The 18,728-nt window shown below is 42.5% G+C and overlaps 2 protein-coding genes across 6 annotated transcripts in view; one reads left to right on the top strand and one right to left on the bottom strand.

Moving 5' to 3' along the window:
• Positions 1-18,728, top strand: part of fancm (FA complementation group M) — a 68,289-nt gene that overhangs the window by 8,159 nt on the left and 41,402 nt on the right. For all 5 annotated transcript variants that reach the window (XM_021584384.2, XM_021584383.2, XM_021584382.2 and 2 more), the window contains 2 exons: positions 18,012-18,143; positions 18,489-18,621. In XM_021584384.2, coding sequence (XP_021440059.2) covers positions 18,012-18,143; positions 18,489-18,621 — 265 coding nt within the window. The remainder of the gene's footprint in view (positions 1-18,011; positions 18,144-18,488; positions 18,622-18,728) is intronic.
• Positions 1,285-13,324, bottom strand: LOC110505260 (heme-binding protein 1). The gene is made up of 5 exons (XM_021584386.2): positions 12,810-13,324; positions 4,406-4,500; positions 2,794-2,935; positions 2,500-2,683; positions 1,285-2,024 (listed from the first exon to the last, which is right to left on the bottom strand). The coding sequence occupies exons 1-5, from the start codon at positions 13,045-13,047 to the stop codon at positions 1,853-1,855; spliced, it is 831 nt and encodes a 276-aa protein (XP_021440061.2). The 5' UTR covers positions 13,048-13,324; the 3' UTR covers positions 1,285-1,852.

Raw genomic sequence — 18,728 nt, 5'->3', positions numbered from 1 at the left:
CAACGCTCTAACCACCTGCCTCACGAGGAGCCCACCTGTTACGCTATTGCAGTAAGAAGCTACGGTAAGTTGCTAGCTAGCATTAAACTTAATCAATCATAATAACTAGTTATAACTACACATGGTTGATGATATTACTAGTTTATCTAGTGTGTCCTGCGTTGCATATAATCGATGCAGTGCGCATTCGCGAAAAAGGACTGTCGTTGCTCCAATGTGTACCTAACCATAAACATCAATGCCTTTCTTAAAATCAATACACAGAAGTATATATTTTTAAACCTGCATATTTAGCTAAAAGAAATCCAGGTTAAGCAGGCGATATTAACCAGGTGAAATTGTGTCACTTCTCTTGCGTTCATTGCACGCAGAGTCAGGGTATATGCAACAGTTTGGGCCGCCTGGCTCATTGCGAACTAATTTGCCAGAATTGTATGTAATTATGACATAACATTGAAGGTTGTGCAATGTAACAGGAATATTTAGACCGTTAGATAAAATACGGAACTGAAATAATATTTTTTTTGTTTTTGAGATGATTGTTTCCGGATTTGACCATATTAATGAACTAAGGCTTGTATTTCTGTGTGTTATGTTCTAATTAAGTCTATGATTTGATAGAGCAGTCTGACTGAGCGGTGGTAGGCACCAGCAGGCTCATAAGCGTTCATTCAAACAGCACTTCTGTGCGTTTTGCCAGCAGCTCTGCTGTTTATGAATTCAAGCCTATCAACTCCCAAGATTAGGCTGGTGTAACGATGTGATGTGAAATGGCTAGTAAGTTAGCGGGGTGCGCGCTAATAGCGTTTTGAACGTTACTCGCTCTGAGACTTGGAGTAGTTGTTCCCCTTGCTCTGCATGGGTAACGCTGCTTCGATGGTGGCTGTTGTCGTTGTGTTCCTGGTTCGAGCCCAGGTAGGAGCGATGAGAGGGACAGAAGCTATACTGTTACACTGGCAATACTAAAGTGCCTATAAGAACATCCAATAGTCAAAGGTATATGAAAAACAAATGGTATAGAGAGAAAAAGTCCTATAATAACTACAACCTAAAACTTCTTACCTGGGAATATTGAAGTCTCATGTTAAAAGGAACCACCAGCTTTCATATGTTCTCATGTTCTAAGCAAGGAACTCAAACGTTCTTACATGGCACATATTGCATTTTTACTTCTCCAACACTTTGTTTTTGCATTATTTAAACCAAATTGAACATGTTTCATTATTTATTTGAGGCTAAATTGATTTTATTTATGTATTATATTAAGTTAAAATAAGTGTTCATTCAGTATTGTTGTAATTGTCATTATTACAAATACATTTTAAAAATCGTCCGATTAAATCGTTTTTTTTTTGTCCTCCAAAAATCGGTATCGGCGTTGAAAAATCATAATCGGTTGACCTCTAGTTTCCAGATCTCATCTCTCAGATATAAGACACTTCAAAACAAACTTCCAGTAGATGTTTTTCCCTGTATGAATCTGTAATTCAGTGTGTTTATGGGCTAATAGCAGTAAGGCCAAATTCAATGTTTCATCAAATAATTGTATATTTTTGGGTCCTAAAATCGAATATCTAAGTGATCCTTTGTATGACCATCTTAAAACAATTCCATATGTCAGCTTAGTAGAACCCCACCCCCTTCCAGGTTTAGACTCTAGAGGATTAATGGACCCAAATGATGCAGCCTTGCTCAGAACTGGTAATAAGGACCTTTTTCAGCAAAGTCCCAAAGTCTCTTCTCTTTCTAAAATGGGAAGGGGTTTCCATTAGGGGTGAATCGGTAGTGTCAGATAAGGACGGGGTGTTGGGTGGGTCAAGTTCAGGAGGAGAGGTCAAGGTCAGGCTGGCCCTCAAGGCTGCTCCAGGAACCAAATCTCGTTCTGTCGGTTTACCGCCGCGGGGTTTGTGTAGCCGGCGACAATGAATGAGTCATTCACGCATATGGCGGGGGAGTCGAGCACTTCCGCCATGGTGCGGATCTCGTTGATGATGGTCACCTCGTTCGTAGCACCAGCGAAGGCCCTGGAGCGAGAAAGGGGCACATAGGAATTTAATGAGATTTGATTCAAGTAATGGAGCTGTGCGTTTTAAGGTATTTTAACCTCCCTACCCATTCTGCTGTATAAATTCCAATGAGATTGTCCAGTACAATATGCCATGAAAGTGAATGTCACAATGGGCTAAATGGAAACACGACTGGAGCCACTTTGTCATATTTGGAAGCATTGAAGCTAGTTAGTCTCTCGTGACTGACTTAACAAATGTTTGTGTCCAATAGAGTAGCTAGCTAGTTACGTACATGTGATTTGGTTCCGAGATTCCCAGTAAGCGAACTTCTTGGCTAACTGCAGGCCGAAACAGTTTGCCAGAAACTGAACTTGTTCATGCCTCAAACTGACAAAGTGGCTCCAGTGATGATTACAATTTGATGTTAACGTATCTACTTCCATATTGTATTGCCATAAAATGTATCAGGCAGCACAACATAATCGCCAACCTTGTGTATACAGTAGTGGCAGGCCATTCCTCAATGCTTATTTCAGTGTCAGAAGGCTGGGGTGGCTGGGCTTGGTATTCTGTGGGCAGGTAGTAGGCCACAGTGACGTCACTGGACAAGACCGAGTGGTTCTCGTCCGTGCGGATCACCGTCAGGATAGGGATGGTCATACCCAGATAGGTACCTAAGGACAGGACATGAACAACCAAGAATCTGCAGTAGATTTGGCTAAACAAGGATGACGTTTGAAGAATAAAGACTCGATGACTACTGTAAAGGCTGCTTTGGACTCACCTGAGGAGTTTTGCTGGCAGATGTATCTCATGAGCTTCATGAAACCGTAACAGATGCTCTGCTCGTAGGTGTCCTCGTGAACCGTGATGCACGCCCAGTGGGCCTTCTCATAGTGGCGTTTCTCATAAAGCACGTCCCCACACTGTATAGACAGACAAAGGCTCATGAATTTGGCTGGGTCACTATTAATGATGCGTGGATCAGCGGTTTGTTCACCCGCCCGCAATTGCTAATAACCCATCGAGTGGCCCAGCCAGAGACCGACTTGAACCTGATCGAACATCTGTTGAGACATGAAAATAGTTGTGCAGCGACGCTCCCCATCCAATCTGACAGAGCTTCAGAGGATCTGCAGAGAAGAATGGGAGAAACTCCCCAAATACAGGTGTGCCAAGAAGACTTGAGGCTGTAATCGCTGCCAAAGGTGCTTCAACAAAGTACTGAGTAATGGCAGCGAGCTTTACACCACTCCAGCCGAAACTTGGCATTGCATCTTAGGCTTGTGTGCTCAGCCATGGAGACCCATTTCATGGATTTCCCGACGAACAGTTATTGTGCTGATATTGCTTCCAGAGGCAGATTGGAACTCGGTAGTAAGTGTTGCAACTGAGGACACCGTGAATCTTGGAGGAGGTGGTGTGGGAGTGCTTTGCTGGTGGTACTGTCTGTGATTTATTTAGAGTTCAAGGCACACTTAACCAGCATGGCTACCGCAGCAACCCCATCTGTTTTGGGCTTAGTGGGACTAACATTTTTTTCAACAGGACAATAACCAAAAACACACCTCAAGGCTGTGTAAGGGATATTTGACCAAGAGGGATCAGATGACCCGGCCTCGACAGATGACCCGGCCTCAACCCAATTTGGATGAGTTGAACCGCAGAGTGAAGGAAAAGCAGCCAACAAGTGCTCAGCATATGTGGGAACTCCTTCAATACTGTTGGAAAAGCATTCCAGGCTAAACTGGTTGAGAGAGTGTGCAAAGCTGTCAATGGCAAAGGATGGCTACTTTGAAGACTATCAAAATATTTTTATTTGTTTAACACTTTGTTACTACATGATTCCATTTGTTATTTCATAGTTTGTCTTTACTAGTATTCTACAATGTATAAAATAGTAAAACAATGAATCAAAACCCTTAAATAAGTAGGTGACCAAACTTTTGACCGGTATTGTAAATGTACAGTACATAGCTACCTCAATTAGCTTGTATCCCTGCACATCAACTTGGTACTAGTACTGCCTGTATGTAACTTATTTTCTGCTCCTTATCTATAGCCATGTTATTTTTTTACACATTTGCTGTATTCCTCGGTGTCACTATTTTTGGATTTTCTCTTTAACTCTTCATTGTTGGAAATGTACCTGTAAGTAAGCATTTCACTGTTAGTGTACATCTGTTTTCTGCAAAGCGTGTGACAATTGCCTAGAATTTAGTGTGAATTGTCCAATAATAAAAAGTTAATAAAATTAGCAGACTTAGTGTAACATACATTTTTAGTATGTGTGATCCCTGCAGCCAAACAGAACCACACATTTTACAATGAGTCTTATTGCTGGGCTGGCAGAGTAGATATTGTTCGTTGGTGAATATGTCAGATGATAGACTTGCCTTCTCCTTATGAGTGATGAGGGTGAAGGGCACGCGCTCCCGGTCGTGTTGTCCGTTGTTGTTGCTGGTGATCTGCTGGATGGGATCGGCCATGTCTGTTTGAGATAAAAACAGACTTGGTTCATTTTTATCGAGTTGCTTCTAGTAGGGTCGTCATAGTCCAGGACCTTCATGTTTTTGGGTAAGAGTGGGGAATTTTGCAACCCTACCTTCAAGTACAACAAATGTGGAGTTAAGCTGTATGCTTGATGACAATGCTGTAGTGCTACTAACAAAACACCCCATTTTCTTACATTTCTGATCCTGACTTGGGCTCCATAGATTCAGAAAAACGTTGTTGTCTGCCAACCTGCCTAATAGAGGTCAAACTAGTTGAGGCAGAGGCCAAGGTGCTGAAATATAGACCCCTATGGCATGACTGTAGCTAGTAGTAGTACAAGAAGTATTGGTTTCCTATTGCAGTCTATAGACTATAGTCGCCATTCCCAAACTAGGGGTCGTCCGATATAAAAATGGGGTCGCGGGAGAATTTCCAAAATCCTGAAGGGGAAAAAATATACATGATTTTGAGAGACAATCTTGTGTGGTTAACCTTAATCTAATAAATTATTCAAATTTAAAAGATAAAATTAGATCACTTGAATCATTCCCACGGTGAACGGCTAGGCCTGCTATGCTCTGAATCCACACACTAGCGAACAATGCCTCCCTTCCCTCGGCTGTGCATGTTTATTACAGAAAACAGCATCAGTAAGTTTCCCACATGAGTAATGACTGCTCGCCTCCAAAGCTTGAAAGAGCATTTTGGTACCTACTTCCCAATCCGCTTGACTATGATCATGGCTCCGTTGACATGCCGGTAAGTGAAATCGAACTGTCAAGTGGCCGAATGCTGCTGACAACGCATTCACTGGTCACTTAGGAGTTTGTGTTTGATTCAAAGGGAATACCTGCCGCCTCCCTCTGTGCTTTAATGCAGCGGTCAAAACTAATGGGAAACTAATGAGTGTTCAAGACAACTGGGAACTCGGGAGAAAAGAAACTATCTGTGGGAAAAATCTTTTGAACAGTCATCCAACTCTGGCCTCATTTTAGAGCTCCGACTTTCCGACCTGAAGATCAGTGACGTCATGATTTGACCTCGTGTTCCCAGTTGTCTTGAAAGCACCATAAAACTCATGGTACCCTTCGCCAGCTCATATCTGTGTGAAGCTGGATTCAGTGTGCTCGCCTGCATTAAAATCAAATATCGATCCATGTTAGATGTAACGCCAGACTAATTTCCAATTGACTGTCATAGCCCCACATTTAAAAGTATGTGACGGTGAGTTGAGAAGACAATCAGAAATACTGTTAGTTTTTCAATTGATGGCCATTACCCCAAATCAAAAAGTAAACATTGGTTGTTAATTACATTAATTCCATTTCACATGGTTGGGGTCGTGAGAATCTGAGAATTTTCAGTTATCAAATTGGGGTCGTGGTTCAAAATAGTTTGGGAACCGCTGGCCTATAGTGTTCAGTCTACAGTAGGCTTGGGCAGTATCCAGATTGTCATACCTTCATATCGACGTTGTGTCATCCCGGGATGTTTTGCAATACCGGCACTGAACACAAGGAGCACTAATTTCATACCCGACAGCCTCTGGAATCCAAAGGTTAGCGATGCTAACAAGTACATGTAAAATCCAATAGAGAATGCTAACGAGCGCATTGGAAACTTTTTACGGTTCTGACCTAAATTATTTGCAGGACAGACATCCCAGCTCATAAAATATACAAGTAACAACAAAAATGCTACTTAGTTTGCTGCATGCACAAAACAATTAGACATCAAGGCTCTTGATTCAGGAGGGGTTTCTCTACTGTTACCAAACAAAGCTTGATTTGGGAAGAAGCTCACCACTTAGCACGATAGCTAACTAGCTACTAAATTAGCAAACCAAATGCACAACTGCAGGGCATTTAGAACACTTTAGGCAGGTAACTTAGTTTAAGATATCTAGCTGGAAATCATTTCATTCGATATTAACTACGTCACCTGGCGCATGCTGCACAACAGTGAGTGACACGCAAGGCGCCGTTCTCTCGTCGTTGTGTGCTTGAAAACATACCACTGACTGGGAACTACAGGTAAACTTCCTAATGTGACCGGTGAAATGAAGAATGTAGTCTTCTTTTGGCTTATCTAACGTATTGCACAAGTTGACTGCAGGTATTTACTTAAAGCAGCTATAAATAAAATAAAAATAAATTAAGTATATTGTGTGTGTATTATACCACCCAAGCCTATGAATCTGAGTAACTGGGTAAATCAAGATGTATCCTAGGCCTATTCTCAATACAGGTGAATGCATATTCAATAGAAGTGTGCATGCATTGAGTTATTTAGCTTTTTTGGGCTGACGTCATCTGTAAAGCCATGAAAATGTGTTTCCCTTCCGTGTATCACTTTTTATTGTACTGATCAACATTTGCATAGAAGTAGATTATTTTATAATTCCCCATGACAGAGGAAGAACCATTTACGCCGGTAATATGGGTCAGATCTTTAGAAACCGGCAGTTTGCTGCATTAATGGTGCAAGCATGGCGCTAATAAGTCTGTGCTCTGGAAATAATGGTACAGCAAAGCCTTACAACAACTAAAAAGTAATTTAATATAGGATTTACTCCATGTCGCACAGCAAAACTATTTAGTTGCATGTGCGGCAATGTATCACACTCCAACTATTTGTAGCAGATAAGGTATCGGCTAATGGCTCTATTGTCATTTCAACACATTAGGCCTACAATTTATCAGAGAGCAGATGGCCAGTAGATGACTAAGATGGTGGGGTGATGTGCATGATCATACATGGGTGACTCATTATGACTGTCCGCTAATATTTTTGATAAGGAGGGTCATTGTTTCTTTAAGTGCCCCTTAGAACCAACTTCTCTGGTTTAAAAACAGCATAAGGGGCATATTTTATTTGTTATTTTGCAGATGCTCTTATCCAGAGTGACTTATTTTATTTAACTAGGCAAGTCAGAACAAATCCTTATTTACAATGACTGCCTAGGAACAGTGGGTTAACGTCCTTGTTCAGGGGCAGAACGACAGATTATTTTTTTATCTTGTCAGCTCAGGGATTCGATCTAGCAACATTTCGGTTACTGGGCCAACGCTCTAACCACTAGGCAAACTGCCGACATACAGGAGCAATTAGGGTTAAGTGCCTTGCTCAAAGGCACAGACAGAATTTTTGCCTAGTCGGCTCGGGAATTTGAACTGGCCCAACACTCTTAACTGCTTGGCTACCTGCAGACGTGAGTCAGAAACATTCATTCTAGTGTCAAAATTGGCTACAAAGTGTAAATAGGATAATGTTGGTCATAAAGCCAGTCTCATCCAAAACAGAGTTTTGTGAGCTCATCACAATTTACTAGAGGGCTGGATTACAATCATGCCCAGTGCCCAATAACACGAGAGAATAGGGCTGGGCCCTATATACCGTATTTGACTAAATACTGTATGGCTGCACGAGTCGTATCAGATATCTAATTGCTATTGGAGGGGGGGGGGGGGCCTTATTGCAATTGCAATTTTTGAAAATTTGGTAATTCCATCATATGGTTTAAACAAGTGTCAGGGTAGAGAACAGTAATTATAAAATGAGATCTGAATGAATACATGGTGTACTAACTGAATACAAAACCAAATGTTCTACTAGACTAGCGTAATAATCCACGAGTGAGCTCTGTTTCAACTTCTCCCTTCATTTATAACCATAATCCTAACTGTCTGCAGCCCAATAGTGTGAAAGATCTCTCAATCACAGATGACCTCTAGTGTATGAAGGGGTATTGTGAGTGAGTGCTAGGCTATAGTACAGTATAGCCTAATCTTTTAGTGGAAATATGTTTATTGACATTTCTATGTACAGTTCAGAAACTCCTTCAATCGAGTGTTGCGCAAACCAAAGTGTAGTCTGTCAGTGTTTTACTATGGTGGTATTACAATGGACACAGACGGGAAGATCTTAATAAATTGACAAACACTTTTTGAGCACCATTCAAATCCCAAGAGCGAGTGGGGGAGTGGGCAGAGGTTTACTGTGCAACATTGTAACCCACAGTATTTCAGGACAGGATTTAATAGCCCAAGCTTTCCCTTAACCAGAGCAGGTTAGGCTATAGCTCATCTGTTAAGCCTTTTAATGCCTCAACGGTGGCTCCATGCTAAGTCTCCAGTTAGTTAGTCAGAGGAGAGAGGGAACAGGCAGGAGTCGCAGCCTAACTGGAACTCCATAAGCAGCATACCATAACTATAGTGTTCAGCAGCCTACACATCCAAACAAAAGGGCATTCATTCCTAACCTGTGGTTTTGACACTAGCCTACTTCAACCTGGGTTGTGTTTAGGGCTGGGCGATATGGCCTAATAATCATATCTTTATTTTTTTTCTAACTGATGGGCGATTTCACAATATATACAAAATGATGTAGACACCCCTTCAAATTACTGGATTTGGCTATTTTAGCCACAGCTGACAGTTGTATAAAATTGAGCACAATGCCATGCAATCTCCATAGACAAACATTGGCAGTAGAATGGCCTTACTGAAGAACAACGTGGCACCGTCATAGGATGCCACCTTTCCATCAAGTCAATTCATCAAATTTCTGCTCTGATAGAGCTGCCCCGGTCAACTCTAAGTGCTGTTATTGTGAAGTGGAAATGTGCAGGAGTAACAATGGCTCAGCTGCGAAGTGGTAGGCCACACAAGCTCACAGAATGAGACCACCGAGTGCTGAAGTGGTGGGTTGCAACACTCACTACCGAGTTCCTAATTGCCTCTGGAAGCAACGTCAGCACAAGAGCTGTTAGTCGGGAGCTTCATAAAATTGGTTCCCATGGCCGAGCAGCCGCACCACAAGCCTAAGATCACCATGCGCAATACGAAGTGTCGGCTGGAGTGGTGTAAAGCTTGCCGCCATTGGACTCTGGAGCAGTGGAAACGCGTTGTATCACGCTTCACCATCTGGCAGTACGACGGACAAATCTGGGTTTGGCGGATGCCAGGAGTACGCTATCTGCCCCAATGCATAGGCCAACTGTAAAGTTTGGTGGCAGAGGATTAATGGTCTGGGGCTGTTTTTCATGGTTCGGGCTAGGCGCGTTAGTTCCAGTGAAGGGAAATCTTAACCCTACAGCATACAATGACATTCTAGATGATTCTGTGCTTCCAACTTTGTGGCAACAGTTTGGGGGAAAGCCCTTTCCTGTTTCATCATAACAATGCCCCCATGCACCAAGCAAGATCCATACAGAAAATGGTTTGTTGAGATTAGTGTGGAAGAACTTGACTGGCCTGCACAGAGCCCTGACCTCAACCCCATCGAACGACTTTGGGATAAATTGGAACGCCGACTGCGAACCAGGCCTAATCGCCCTACATCAGTGCCCGACCTCACTAATGCTCGTGGTTGAATGTAAGCAAGTCCCTGCAGCAATGTTCCAACATCTAGTGGAAATCATTCCCAGAAGAGTGGAGGCTGTTATAGCAGCAAAGGGGGGGACCAACTCCATATTAATGCCCATGATTTTGGAATGAGATCTTCAATACTTTATCATGTAGTGTTTCTCTAAATAAGCTTTCTTGTACAATTTAAAAAAAGGTCAAATACACTGCATTTGACAGTCAGCAATAATCTCTAATGAATTCAGAGCTTGTGAAATTATACATAGAATAATTAAATGAGTGGGTTTTATAGTTGAAGGCTAAATATAAGCCTATGAAAAATGCATTACAAATTTACCCAGAACCATGCACAATGCACATTCAATAATAATGACTAACTTCTTGTAGCAGGCATTAGAAAATAGACACAGGTCTTAAACACACGTGCTAGTGAGTAGCCAGCTAATCGTTTATACTTCAAGTTTAGCCAACTTGGATCTATTTGCTAACAAAGGTAGAACAGTTGCATTGTTATGAACACATCCTTCTGTCTCCAACTGTTTGAAAAGCATGCTTGTCCACTTTCTTCAGATGTGAAATCAAGTGGCCTACCTTTCTCCGAATGAGAGTATCCAATTCCTTTATATAATTGTGTTTTATGCTAATCGATCATCTATAAAACAGACTAGACAGCTAGAATAACAGTCTTCTGCTAAAATGCTGCTAGCGGAACCGCACGAGACAAACCAAGCATATATTTTCCAGAATCTATGTTCATTCATACTAGTTTTTAGTAGTGTCTGTTCTACTCGCAATTTGAGGAGTTGAAACGTAAAAAGGGTGTTAAAAGGTTGAATTCTTTATTACAGTAAAATGTCTCAATGTGTTTGTTTCCATATGACCGCTTTTCTGTTGGACCAAACCTCAAATGCAAATAGCGAGTTCAATCCGCTTGTCAGAGAGGAAAAAGTGATCTCTCATCTGTTTTTCTGTAAGTGGCTTGGTGTGTGTGTGTGTGAGAGAGGGAGAGAATTGGAAGGTACACAGCCTACAAGCTATTGCACAGAAGATGCAAAAAAGATGACCAAAAAAGACAACAAGTGAACATAAACGCTCATAAAATAAACTTTATTCTTACAATATAGGCTTTTGGAATATAGTGCCAAAACATACATTAGAATTAATCTAATTCATTTGATATCGCGCAGCCCTTTTCATTAGGCAATACATTTGAGAAAACCAACTCAAAAACACAGAGGGGCTGTGGATATGTCCAATAATGTTTTAGTAGTGTGCCCTACTGAACACAACCCCAGACTGCAGGATTGAATTGCTAGAATCGAGATAAAACAGTGATACTAGTCATGCTCAGAGGTTTTGGCTCGACTCTGGCGTGTTCCCTACTGAACATACATACTGCCCTACTGGACTGTAGTGGAGGGGATACCTAGAATGTAGACTGAACAGCAGTAGTACTATTTAGGCTCAGAGGTTTTGACTTTGCTCTGGGGACAGCAGCATAGACAGCCCAGTCTGGGTGTACCCTTTCAGCCCTCTGTCATTTTGCTGCTGGCTGCCTGCTGCAAACCCAGTCTGCATTCCAGACGACCTAGTAGGTCAGGCAGAATTTTGCTCCGTTTCCTTTCAGAAATATAAGCAGTTCTGGGTACAAATCGGGGTCGCAGTACAGCCAGCCATCTGGCTTGTGTGTGCAATAGGGGGCCTATCCTTTGTATGTTCAACATTTCAATTGTTAATACTTTCAGTTAGGACTCTAAGTACCACATTCAATTTTTTTACAGCAGGGGTATTCAAACATGAGTCAGCAGGGGTACTGCAGAGGCTCTGTAAATGTTTTAAGTGGAATTTTATTTTATCAAAATTATCCATGCCTGTCATCCCCACGAAAACAAACACTCCTCACTGATAACATTACAACCTAATGGTAAATCTTGAATGGGGGGCAGTTTGACCTGAACATTCACTGACCCCTGATCAGCCCTATTTCCCTCTCCTTGTATGCACAGAAATGATTGTCCCTCAGGGATGAATACAGTTTTATTGAAATGTAACTCTTTTTCCATTTCGTTTTTCCACTGACTTGTCACCGGACCATTTTCCCATCTTCAAGATTTGTTAGGAAAACGATTTCTTAACAGATGCATTTCTTAAAATGTCATTGGCATAATGTGTTGAAGAGATATGAACAGTGACCCCGCATGCGGATGCCTGCCAAAATGGCTTGCAGAGTGGTAATCTGTTGGATCAGGGTTTGTTAAATCATTTTAAAAGTGCCTCTACTGACCATGAGGGGCAAAAGGATCAGGGGCTTTAAGTGAAATCTGTCATGTTGCTGCTACAAGCACTCATTTTACTAGGCTAGCCCCTCATTTTCACACATGACATTAGCATTATTCACAGCCTTGGATTTCATGTAGCTCTAGTACATTATACATGTTTAATACATTTCAGTGTTCCTTAACTAGCCTAGTGACAATAGTACCGTTTTTGTGAATGTATACATTGTCTTGAGCCCTGATACAATGTGTCCCGTTTCTTGGCTGGGACACAGCACATTACCCACAATGCACTGTTTTGACAGCCGTCAACATCGACACTGGTTTACGAGGTTAATGATGATCACTGTATGTCTATTTGTGGGAAAAAAGTAGCGTTCATTTGTTTTGTGTGTTAATGATGATTTCTGGCACCCTGATGACGTGACTACAGGAATAGTTCGAGTTCGCGGCAGATCTCTCACGCAGAACTAGGTCAATCGATGAAACGGGAATAAAAACAAAAGTAGCCAACTTTGCACAATTGTTGTCACAATAAACGGCGTCAACCGTTTTGTTTATACTGTCCATATAGCATTGCCACAACATAATTGCCCATACAAAATCCACTACTTTCTAAATTCGAACTGCACAGTGTGTGCTCTAAATCCCAAATGCTTTACCTCGAGGCACTTCGACTTGGTGTCCTCGAGCAGCGTCCTGCCAGTAGCGCAGCAATCGGTCTTGCTGCCCTTCGTCCTCCATCGTCTCACTCTCCTCTTCCAGACTTCCATTGCCCGAATCTGACAGCTGGTCTTCCGAAAAAGATTCCAGATCCTCTAGCGTGATCGTCCCAAATACGGATTCGTCTCTACCATCGAGTCCACCACCTCCATTCATTCGACAATTGCCAGGATGCATTCTCCACTCTTGGAAAAAAAAAACTTAAACGTATTTCAAAGCAAATGTGTACTGTTGGGTCTAAAGAAAGACAGCTTTTGGTGGTAAATCCGAGCTCGTTCCAGTCACAATCCGAATTTACACAGCTGTGCAACCTATATTATATTTACAGAAACCATTTCAAACTTATTCTACTGAAGTTATTAATCGTCGAAGACTGCAAGACAAATACCTTGCCTGTCATAATGCGCTGCTTTCCATAGGCTGGTGAACCTATCTTGACGTTTATAGATAGTGGAACAAACACCACATGACACCTGGCCACTCCTACTGCAAGACTTGATAAATGCTGAAGTTCATTCACCTGAACATCTTTTCCTGAATTCAGATGTTCTGCGTTCCCTTTGTCATAAACAATTGCTATTTTTTTTTTTACATCGGGTAGACAGTAAATTAGGTACAAATCATGTTTTGCACATAAATCAGAGTGGGATGGTGTTTGATTTCAGTAACTGGGAGAATTGTTTCTCTCGCACATCTTTGGCCAGAAATGCATATCATGAATTAATTATCTTGAGTCCATTGAGTGTGGGAGATGGGAAGGGACATGGTTATTAAAGAGTGATGAGGACATTTTATATAATCTTCTGCTCTGTAAATGTGATACATGGGGCACACTCAAAACCAGCTGGTCAGTTAGTGGTCATCTGGGGTAACTTGGCCCTAAAGTAGGACTGCAATCCCAAAAAACACGTTTGTTTATTTATTTAAGTTAAGCCTGTTGACCTCTTGACCACTTTCACTTGCGGTGATAATTATCTCATCTAACTTGGGCCATGACACAGATCCTGTGCATCGGCATCCATTGTAGACACGCAGCAGTGTATTGGCCTGTAAATTAATAGCTACAAAGAAGAAAGGCCACTCGATTGTCTCCCACCTCACCTAACTCCACACTCGCTCAGCCAATGAGGAGAGAGAGCTCCTTCACCTAGTTTGCTCTGTAAGCCTCACGGCCAAGATAGACCGAGTGGCACTCGGCTAGCCATGCTAGCTTCGCCTTCATGGGGGTGCTAGCAAGCAACCTAGGTAGAGCTTGGTATCAACAGCCATTGTCAGCAAATCCAGTAGGGGCTGAAAGTTATGGCGAGCTTTGATTGGTCACTCACACCGCGATATCGCGGAAGATTTGCATAAAATTCCGCTTTCCCCAACTTTAGTCCCTGTTCAGCTCCCAGGCCCATGCTCGCTTCGCTCAACGGTTCCCTGCCCACTCCGCTTATCTTCTCTTTCCTTCCACTAAATTTGAATGGCTTCATAATGCCACTGTATATGAACACGAGCTGTCAGTGTTGTGGGTTGCAGTACTCACCATCCTCCCGTTCCTGCAGCTCATGAGTTCTGTCTGCCAACTGGTGGGTGTCTGAAATGGAGCTCATGGGAAAGCTGGTCTTTAGACTATAATGATAATATATGGGTTATAATGAGAATAAATAAAAAATTATCCACGTTTTGGTTGAAGCACTACACAGCTGATTCAAATAATCAAAGCTTGAGGATGAGTTGGTTATTTGAATCAGCTGTGTAGTGCTAGGGCAAAACCAAAATGTGCACCCAGGGCCCCCACCCCCTGTGCACCTTGCCCTGTTGCTTCACCTTTAATTCACTTGCTTTACCTATGACCTTTCTTCAGGTCAACGGACGGTCACTAGCATACTACACTGAACAAAAATATAAACGCAACATGCAACCATTTCAGAGATTTTACTGAGTTACAGTTCCATATAAGGAAGTCAGTCAATTTTAAATAAATTCATTAGGCCCTAATCTATGGATTTTGCATGACTGGGAATACAGATATGCATCTGTTGATCACAGATACCTTAAAAAAAAGGTGGCATGGATCAGATACCCAATCAGTATCTGGTGTGACCACCATTTGCCTCATGCAGCGTGACACATCTCCTTCGCATAGAGTTGATCACGCTGTTGATTGTGACCTGTGGAATGTTGTCCTACTCTTCAATGGCTGTGCGAAGTTGCTGGATATTGGCGGGAACTGGAACATGCTGTCGTGCACGTCGATCCAGAGCATCCCAAACGTGCTCAATGGGTGACGTGTCTGGGGAGAATGCAGGCCATGGAAGAACTGGGATATTTTCAGCTTCCAGGAATTGTGTACAGATCCTTGCGATGTGGGGCTGTGCATTATATGCTGAAACGTGGTGATGGCTGAAGATGAATGGCATGACAATGGGCCTCAGGATCTTGTCACGATATCTCTGTGCATTCAAATTGCCATCGATAAAATGCAATTGTGTTTGTTGTCCGTAGGTTATGCCTGCCCATACCATTACCCCAACACTACCATGGGTTACTCTGTTCACAACGTTGACATCAGCTAGCGACGCTACAGGTCAAGACCCTGGTGAGGACAACGAGCATGCAAATGAGCTTCCCTGAGACAGTTTCTGACAGTTTGAAGAAATTCTTCAGTTGTGTAAACCCAGTTTCATCAGCTGCCAATTGCACGCTCCCTCAACTTGAGACATCTGTGGCATTGTTTTGTGAGACAAAGCTGCACATTTTTAAAGTGGCCTTTTATTGTCCCCAGCACAAGGTGCACCTGTATAATTATCATTCTGTTTAATCAGATTCTTGATATGCAACACCTGGATGGATGGATTATCTTGGCACGGGAGAAATGCTCAATAACAGGGATGTAAATAAATTTGCGCCCAAAATTTGAGAGAAGTACGCTTTTTATGCGTATGGAAATTTCTGGGATCTTTTATTTCAGCTCATGAAACATGATACCAACACTTTACATGTTGCGTTTATTTTTGTTCAGTATACTTAGAAATAAGTAATGTATTGGGCATGCATTAGTATGAGCATGGAAACATGCACAGTCTGTCTGCTGTGTTTGTTACTCTGCTCCAACCATGAGTCCTGACATCTGCTGTGTGAAGTTTTGGCAGAAGCGCAGATGAGATGATTCTGGCGGCAAATTAACACAGAATGTTTGGGAGAAAACCCAGAAGAGAAGAAAAAAAAAAAAACCTGAATGTTTGGTCTGTCATCGCGCACTAAACATAAACATACACTCTGGTTAAGTACACACAAGTGACAGACACAACTGCTCAAAGCAGGTTTTGATTCAGGGGATCTTTAATTGTTCAAATAATTTAAAATGTATTGATCGCATACACATATTTAGCAGATGTTGTTGCGGGTGTAGCGAAATGCTTGTAACAAAGTTGCTTAGGAGCCATGAACAGGGCGACCATGTCTATTGGCACCATCTTGTACCTTAATTGCTGGGCGACGTGGATGCAGCCATAGAAATAGAATCTGTAGAAGGGGCTTAAAGGGCCTCTAACCCTGGCAATTAAACTCATGATGGATTTCAATAGCTGCACACTATAAAACACCTTTGCCAGAGTCAAATAAAGAGATGTGGCTCTGACCTTCACCCACTGTGGATCATTATGCCATTATATTGTCAACAGACATCAAATTTTATTGATCACATACACATGGTTAGCAGATGTTAATGTGAGTGTAGCAAAATGCTTGTGCTTCTAGTTCTGACCATGCAGTAATATCTAACAAGTACCTTTTGCACACGAGTGTAAAGGAATTAATAAGAATATGTACATATAAATATGGATTAGCAATGGCCGAACGTCAGTAGATGGTATAGAGTACAGTATATGCATATGAGATGAGTAATGTAGGGTATGTAAACATTATATAACGTAGCATTGGTTAAAGTGACTAGTGATACATTTATTACATCCAATTTTTAATTATTAAAGTGACTAGAGATTTGAGTCAGTATGTTGGCAGCAGCCACTCAATGTTAGTCATGGCTGTTTAACAGTCTGATGGCCTTGAGATAGAAGCTGTTTTTCAGTCTCTCGGTCCCAGCTTTGATGCATCTGTACTGGCCTCGCTTTCTGGATGATAGTGGGTGAAGAGGCAGTGGCTCAGGTTGTCCTTGATCTTTTTGGGCTTCTTGTGACATCGAGTGGTGTAGGTGTCCTGGAGGGCAGGTAGTTTGCCCCCGGTGATGCTACCCTCTGGAAAGCCTTATGGTTGTGGGCGGAGCAGTTGCCGAACCAGATGGTGATACAGCCTGACAGGATGCTCTCGATTGTGCAACTGTAAAAGTTTGAGTGTTTTTGGTGACAAGACCAATTTCTTCAGCCTCCTGAGGTTGAAGAGGTGCCGTTACGCCTTCTTCACCACGCTGTCTGTGTGGGTGGACCAATTCAGTTTTTCCGTGATGTGTACGCCGAGGAACTTGAAACTTTCCACATTCTCCACTACTGTCCCATTGATTTGGATAGGGGGGTTCTCCCTCTGCTGTTTCCTGAAGATCATCATTTCCACGATCATCTCCTTTGTTTTGTTGACGTTGAGTGTGAGGTCATTTTCCTGACACCACACTCCGAAGGCCCTCACCTCCTCCCTGTAGGCCGTCTCGTCGTTGGTAATCAAGCCTACCACTGTAGTGTCGTCTGCAAACTTGATGATTGGGTTGGAGGCGTGCATGGCCACGCAGTCATGGGTGAACGGGGAGTACAGGAGAGGGCTGAGAACGCACCCAATCTTCGATTGGTATCTATCTAATATGCTTTTGCGATGTAAAAGGTCACTGGAATTATCGGTTCTGTAAATAATGTGAGTAGCGACTTATGGGAATCGAGGACTCCATACAAAGCATTATTTTCTTATTTTTCTTCTATACCAGCCTATAATTGACTTATCTTATTCTGAATAATTGCAGTCACACTGGTTCCAGGGCTTCCTGTTGGAGACTTCAATCTCCTGCTGGGAAGATTAAAGGATATGATTATTGTGGCCACAAACAGAAAAAATAGGGAACAGATAATTGCAGAGCCTTCTTCGGTTTTGTATTGCGTCTGTTGAAGTAGGCGCTCAACTTATCCTGTCTGTGTCGCCCATTGTTGTTCCAGGTACTGGAACGGTTCACGGGCCGTCTGATCCAGAACAGGGCGATGTCTCACCATGACTTGCGCTCCCTCACCAAGTACCAGCTCATCCTGGCCCGGGAACAGTTCCGCAAGAACCCTCCGCCCCACGTCATGGTGCGGTATACACACGGATGCATGCAGGCACACAGTGCCACCACACACCACCACCACACGACACACACACAGTGAGAAAGGCAATCCTTGACTTGCACTATACTTTTAATAACTTTATGAACATTTTGTAACACATAGCCAACCAATGCTCATCTTTTTTGGAGCAGGAATGTCCTCAGAGTAACCCCTATTCATTTTCTTCTATGATCAAGCTGTTTTGCGATGGAAATCCAATGTCAAATTGACTTGCAAATCGATGTCAAGTTACATCATGTTATGTCTTGCTGTCAAATTAAGTCAAGCTATACACATTAAGCCTCTCTTTGTGGTCCTGGCTGTTAACAGGGGGCTCAGCAAGGGGTTCTGGAGGGGGACTTTGCCCTGTGTATCAGCCTGTACCATGGCTACGAGCTGCTGCTCCAAATGGGCCTGCGCTCCCTCTTCCTCTATGTCCAGGGCATCATGGATGGCACCAAAGGTAGGTAGGAGGCACCTCCCTACTCACTCACTCACTCACTCACTCACTCACTCACTCAAGTGATAGCTAGCATTCTGCTCAGGTGATTTCTCTATTTATGCCAACTC

This window comes from Oncorhynchus mykiss, chromosome 25, assembly GCF_013265735.2.
Source record: "Oncorhynchus mykiss isolate Arlee chromosome 25, USDA_OmykA_1.1, whole genome shotgun sequence".
Lineage (NCBI taxonomy): Eukaryota > Metazoa > Chordata > Actinopteri > Salmoniformes > Salmonidae > Oncorhynchus > Oncorhynchus mykiss.
This window is presented reverse-complemented; position numbering and strand designations above follow the sequence as displayed.

Bases quoted from the DNA above. Each gene is read 5' to 3' on its own strand.
- LOC110505260 (XM_021584386.2), bottom strand. From the start codon at position 13,047: ATGCATCCTGGCAATTGTCGAATGAATGGAGGTGGTGGACTCGATGGT. The intron at 2,936-4,405 runs GCAAGTCTATCA...CTGTCTATACAG, and splicing joins TCATCACTCATAAGGAGAAG to TGTGGGGACGTGCTTTATGA. The intron at 2,684-2,793 runs GTGAGTCCAAAG...TCCTGTCCTTAG, and splicing joins CTGCCAGCAAAACTCCTCAG to GTACCTATCTGGGTATGACC.